The 6,579-nt window shown below is 40.6% G+C and overlaps 1 protein-coding gene across 1 annotated transcript in view; it reads right to left on the bottom strand.

The window, feature by feature from the left end:
* Positions 1–6,223: 6,223 nt before the first annotated feature.
* Positions 6,224–6,579, bottom strand: part of klhdc4 (kelch domain containing 4) — a 6,173-nt gene continuing 5,817 nt past the window's right edge. The window contains exon 12 of the mRNA XM_030780446.1: positions 6,224–6,455. Coding sequence (XP_030636306.1) covers positions 6,283–6,455 — 173 coding nt within the window. The 3' untranslated portion in view covers positions 6,224–6,282. The remainder of the gene's footprint in view (positions 6,456–6,579) is intronic.

Here is a 6,579-nt window from a genome sequence, read left to right as displayed (position 1 = left end):
CTATGCTAATATTATAACTTAATATGAGTGTTTTTTTCATTATAACCCAGTCCCGGCCCATTTTTAATAACAACCACAGTCACTTTGACTAAAGGTGAAAGAAAATTTAGTGAAGGATGAGGAAAGTACCACTTAACCATCAAACCATCCCGGACCAAAAAAAAGGGGGATCAAAGTTTGTTTTTAAAGCATCTCTATTTTTCTCCCTCTCTCTCTCCAAAATTTCTCTCTCTCTCTCTCTCTCTCTCTCTCTCTCTCTTTTTGTTTTTTTTTCCTCATCTCCAAAATATAGTTTATAAGCATTCCTTTTTAATGTATCAGGTAACTTGTTTATTTATTCATTAATGTTATTAATTGATTATACATACTTGTTTGGTTGGTTTAAAAAAAAAAAAACTCTTTGCCTTTTTTTCTTGACAATGCGGGTGGCTTTTTTCTCTGTTTTTATTTCTATGTTTGTTTGTTTTTTTTAAATGTATTTATCTCGGTTGTGTTGGTGGATAGGGTTAGTGGACTCAGGTGAGTAGTGGTACTGTAATTGTGAAGCAAGACAAGGTCCAAAGCGATGGGAAACGGCCCCCCCCCCACTCTTCCCCTTGCCTTACCACCCCCCCCATAAAAAAAACCCTGCCAACCTCTCACCAGCCTGCCCATTTTCACACACCGCACTCTTCAAAAAAAACACTCCATTTCATTATCCCTCTTTTCATTTTACGGTTTATCACAATCCCTCCATCTTGACCCCTTCCATTTCCTTCCATTTTCAAAAAAAAATTATAAAACAAAATTTAATTGGGCTATCAAATTTTTAGAACATTCAGAATTATTAAATCAACCAATGCTAGTCAATCCAGACCAGTCACGATTTTGAAAAATCGTAAAGCCCAGAAAACCTGTTCTCCACGCACTACTGAGCTGTACTCCACTGAACTCTCTCAGCTGTTCATTCGGTCTTGTAGAGACCGAGGCCAATATAATTATTGGCAAATAATTGTCAAGTTTAACCGCATAAACACTGTTGAAAGAGCTATTCTGAAATTCAGTTGACAAGCTCACCATTAATGCTCTTGTAGTGTGTCACAGCATAATTAAAAAATACGATTCTCTAGTCCACTGCAGGTCTCTCTTACCAGCACACAGTTAGACACACTGCTCATGTGCAACCTACAAACCTGTAAGGTTTTATGTTCTACTCATACATGCTAACAACATTCCAGTCATATTTTTCAGGCCTCTTCCCCTCTCTCTCTCTCTCTCTCTCTCTCTCTCTCTCCATTACATCTGTGAAACATTGTTTGAATGTTGTACGAGTGTTAGCTCATGACACTCTGTGAGGCCAAACCAGTCCGGCCTCACAGGTTCTGATGCTATCTCTCTTTTTCTTTTCCTCTTCTGAGCGAAAGCTTTCTGTCAGAAACATTGACACATGACACCTGAAGCTAAGCGCTAAGTAAAAAAAAAGAGACGCTGGTGTGCCCAAAGTGAAGTTCAGAGACTGTTACGTTTCCAACTGCTGCTTTCAAATCAAATGACTATTTATTGAAAAATGGAAAAAAAAAAAAAAAAGTTTTTTAGCTCTTTGCAAGACGCAAAAAAAAAGGAACTAAAAGGAAAAAAAAAAAAAAACGCCAACTGCCTTGTTTTTTAAAAGTTAAAAAAAAAAGAAAGAAAAAAAGAAAAATGCATGCTTATGTATGTTTTAGTTTTGTATAGATAACATTTATGGGATTTGGGTTTAAAAAAAAAAAAAAGGAAAATAAAGACGTGAATCCTCTCCAGTTTTGGAAGCAGTGTAAAGGGTTAAAAAATTTTGTTATTGGGGTTTTTTTTGTTTGTTTGTTTGTTTGTTTTTGTTTTGTTTTTATTTCGGGGCTTGGCAGTGATGCTTGCCATATGCTAAACAATGAGCAAAATCTGGACATCCAGACCCAGAGAAGCTGAGACCCAGAGTCTTCGGTAGGACAGTCCGGACTGGAGTCACTCTATTCAGGGGCCGCGAGCGCATCTAAGGCCCGCCTCTGCTGTCCAAACAAACAAAAAACCTAGTAAAAAAAAAAAAAAGGCAAAACAAAACAACCTAAACAAAAACAAATCTAACAGAGATGTTTTTGTTTATTTTTTTTAAAAATCACTGGCTTGTTGAACTCAAAAAAGACTCTTCAAAATGTTTTTTTAATATATATATACATATATATATATATATATATAGCATGTGTGTTAGGGGCCTGTATTCCCCACCCCTTTACCCGTCAGTGAACCATCCACTGCCTGTGCGTGCCCCCCCCCCCCAACCCATTCCCCCATTGCGCTCCGTTTCTCTATCCAGCTTAAAACAACAACAACAAAAAAGAGGAAATGTCAAAAACAAACAAACAAAAAAAATCATTCTGTTGTAAAAGAATGAAAGCTGGGCCCAAACGTGTGGAATTTTTTTTTTGTTTTTCAATGACGTTTGCTGGCCTTGCCTTGAATTCTTAAGTTCTTTTGGAAACGGTATGCTGATGAGACATGATGGTTACATGGTAAAATGCAACGACAACAAATGAAATAACATGTTCTTGAGGGAGATGGGAAGACGTTGAGAGGAATGGACATGAGCTCTTTACTGGTTTCTGCCCTTTTTTCTCCAGTGGTTTTTGTACCATCCAGTCCCTGGACATTCCCCCATATTCTCCCTCTCTGAACCCATCGCATGCCTAAGCATGCTCAATTCTTCTCTCTCTCTCTCTCTCTCTCTCTCTCTCTCTTTCTCTCTCCTTCTCTCTCTGAGTTCTTTATTTTCAGGGCTTTGTTTGTTTGTTTGTTTGTTTGTTTGGGTTTTTTCTGAGTTATGTGGAGAAAATAATGAAGGTGTTTGAAAGTAATCTCTTGAGTTGTGGTTATTGAAATCCGTGCCTGTCTTTTCTCTGCTTGTCTTCTCAACTTATTTTTTCATTTTTTGAAAGTAAGTACCACCCCCCCCTAATAATATAGAACATTTTCTTTTCAGTAATCCTCTAGGTCCTGTGTAGAGTGTCAAATGACAAGTAGGCCAACACATATTTGATCCATAACTGTACACTGCACATGTATTTTATTTAAAAACATATCTGAAGCTGAGGTGGTTCACTTCTCTATGCCATAGGTACACTCACTGCTTACTGTGTCAGCTGAACTGAAAACATTACATGTTCACACAGGGAAACTGTGGCTGCATTTCCACTGAGGCCAGGTTGCAACCATAGCAACCCCGATTTAGGATTCTTTTTTTCCATCACGCACACACACTCACGCCAGAGGTGTGGTTGGGTGAATAAGGGGGTGGAGCCTGTCTCCTAGACCACATCTTTCTCAATGAGGCAGAAGAAACATAGCGATGCAAAGACAACATGTTAAAAAAAATTCCTCTTATGAATTCATACAAAATACTATTCATGCTCTCTTACCTTAAATGACTAATTGAGCTTTTCTTCAGCTTGTGAACCTAGTCTTGGCACAGAGCCAACCTTGTCATAAAAAGAAGATTATTTCTAAAGTCAAAGTGTGCATTAACATAGCCCTCCAACTGAATTTATTGTCATCAATATGCAATGAATAGGCACTATACACTCTTCAGAAAAAAAGAATGTTACTTTCTATTAAAAATTCTGGTGTTTAGCCTTTCACTGCACTACATTAAGCATGTCTCCACTTCTCATTTTTCATCCTCTAACTGAAGTTACTCAAGTCAGAGCCAAAACAGTTCCAAATGCCCCCTCCCCCCAAGCAAGATGTAAGATGGTACATTCCAAACATATCCACAAACAGGCATGTGAGTCAATCTTTATTGTACCTAACATGTTTCAGTCTATGTTTTTAGAGTAGGGATCAAAAGCGTGGAGAGTCCAGAAAGATCAATAACACGCAGAGTAAACACAGTACAAATTATGCAATGCTTCAGTTTACATTTCACAGCGAATTCATATACTGTATATAACAATGTGTACACATTTTGCTTACTGCACAACACAAAAGGCACTGTGGGTTTCGAATTAAGGACAATATCCATTTGCACGGTAAAACTTTCACTGGTGATTCTCTGTCTGTCTCTCTCTGTCCTTTTTCAGTGTGCCAGTCCGTACACAGTCTGTAGGAAAGTTAAGCCAATTTCAGCAGAGATTACTGTAATAAAATCACTATGTGGAGTTTAGCCCTGTCCCACCACTGGAAGAGGATTAGGAGTCATCTCTGTAAATCTGGTGGGTGGTTATGGGAGAGGTTGAGTATGGAGAGAAAGAGAGTGAGAGAGAGAGAGAGAGAGAGTGAGAGAAAGCAAAGCAATCACACACTCATCCAAAACGACAAAACCACCCTGTTGGAGGGTGACTTGCTTACAGGAAGCTCTTTGACCAAATGAAGCGCCATGGAAACATGAATGGGTAATGGTGCTCTCCCAACACACGCCAGGGCAAGAACACGACCAGTTCTTAGTGCACTACAAAAATGCCAAAACCAGACCAGACCCCTCTCTGCAAGAGTTTTAACACACTGTACATGAGATACAAAAGATGTATTTTCCAACTGAACACCACAGTCTTCACTCAAATTCGCACAGCTCCCTTTTAAGAACTCAGAGTACCTAACTTTTCTCAGATTTGTGTTGTTATTGTTGTTATTTTTATTCCAGTGCAGTGGTCATCAGTTTCATATGATATTGATCTACAATCCAGTAAGACTAACAGTCATAAATTCACTGAGCATCACTGAGGACAAGCATAAGCTCATTACACTCACAGACTTCCTGGGCAGATATTACAAAAACAAACAGTTCCAGTCGCTCGCTCTCTCTCTCTCTCTCGCACGCGCACACACACACACACACACAAATGTGTACAAACATGGCCGCTGATGCTTCTCTGACGCTGACTGTTTTATGTGTTCCTCTACGTCAGCACTGTGCCGAAAAAAGTGACTTTTCAGTTATTTATAATTTCAGACGCTATAAAGAAAAGTCCGATAAAAAAAGGAACAGTGAGTCAAGACAGAGAGAGGAGGGGTCAAAAAAAAAAAAAAGTGCGAGAGACAGTCGGCAACATCAGAGTAACCTCATTCATCTTCCAGCACTCCATCAATTATTCATCATCCCTTCTTCCTGCATCCCTCATTCTTTTCAGCTCAGAAACAAAAAAAAAAAAAATAGGTCACTCTAGGGTGCGTGGCTGACTGTGGGGGTGAGATTGTGTCCCGCCCAATCCGTACATCTGCCATTTCACCATCCTCTTTCCCATCCCATTTTATGTCTCCTGTCAGTTTTCCTCCTTAACAGCTACAGTGCAAAAACCTTCTCCAGTAACACAGGTAAGACTAAGGAGAACAAAGACACTGCAGTACCATTCGTGGACAATAGAGGGCAGACAAAGAGATATACTCCTGTGGCTGTGATATGGGAAAGGTGAACAACTGTGCCAAAGGATGGTTAAAAAAGGAAAATTTCACTGAAAATCCGAACCTCAACACAAAGTCGCACTGTAGTCTATTGTAATCTATTGACTGCAGTACTTTTAATGTCATAAAGAAGGCTATATTCAACAAAAATAAAGAGCGAAAAATAAAGAAAGAGAGATGGGACCAATATCAGAATCATATAAATATAAAGGTAAATATTAAGTGGCAGCATGGTGGCGCAGTGGGTAGCGCTGTCACCTCACAGCAAGAAGGTCTTGGGTTCAGTTCCCGGCCGGGCAGCCAGGGTCCTTTCTGTGGAAGTTTGCATGTTCTCCCTGTGTCTGCATGGGTTTCCTCCCACAGTCAACATGCAGGTTAGGCAAACTGGAGACACTAAATTCCCCCTAGGTGTGAGTGTGTTTGTCTGTGTGTCTGCCCTGCGATGGACTGGCCACCTGTCCAGGGTGTTTTCCCACCTTTCACTGGGATAGGCTCCAGCACCCCCCGCAACCCTAATTAGGATAAGTGGCTTAGATAGTGAGTGAGTGAAACACATTAATCTGCCTTGTGACGCTGATTCAATGATAAAACCTCACAAGAACTGGCAAAATATCCAGTTTTATTGTCCATTTTCATATAGAAATGACACAGGCCCAATGAACGCTGTACGGTTCCACAACAGACAAAACACTGGGGATTCTGGCACCAAAATTCACTCACACAAACACATACTTCACTCCCTTCATACACTCACACACACAACTCTCTATTCCTTTTGCTCTCTCTCCCACATACACACACACACACACACACGCTCACACACACACACAGTGTATAAATTTACAGTCTCTCGCCCCCTTCGTCATCACACACACGCCATCACGCCTGGTCCTCGTAGAAGATTTTGGCCATGGAATGGCCGACCTTCTGCACCTTCTTTTCCTTGGCGCTGGGGCCCATGTTGGCCTGTGCCAGGTCCAGCCAGTACTGTAGAGTCCTGCTCTGGTAGTCCTCCAGTGATTCTCCAGCCTTCACAGGGGGGTGCTCTTCCTCTGGAAGGGAAAGCAGGGGGGAGGTACTGAAACAAAATCTCCAACTGGGACTAAAGTTTTCCCTCATACTGCATTTTCCAGCACAAACTTGGCCTGTAACTGATGTCTTTTCCCCCACTTTTAG

Source organism: Chanos chanos, chromosome 1 (genome assembly GCF_902362185.1).
Source record: "Chanos chanos chromosome 1, fChaCha1.1, whole genome shotgun sequence".
NCBI classification, from domain to species: domain Eukaryota; kingdom Metazoa; phylum Chordata; class Actinopteri; order Gonorynchiformes; family Chanidae; genus Chanos; species Chanos chanos.
This window is presented reverse-complemented; position numbering and strand designations above follow the sequence as displayed.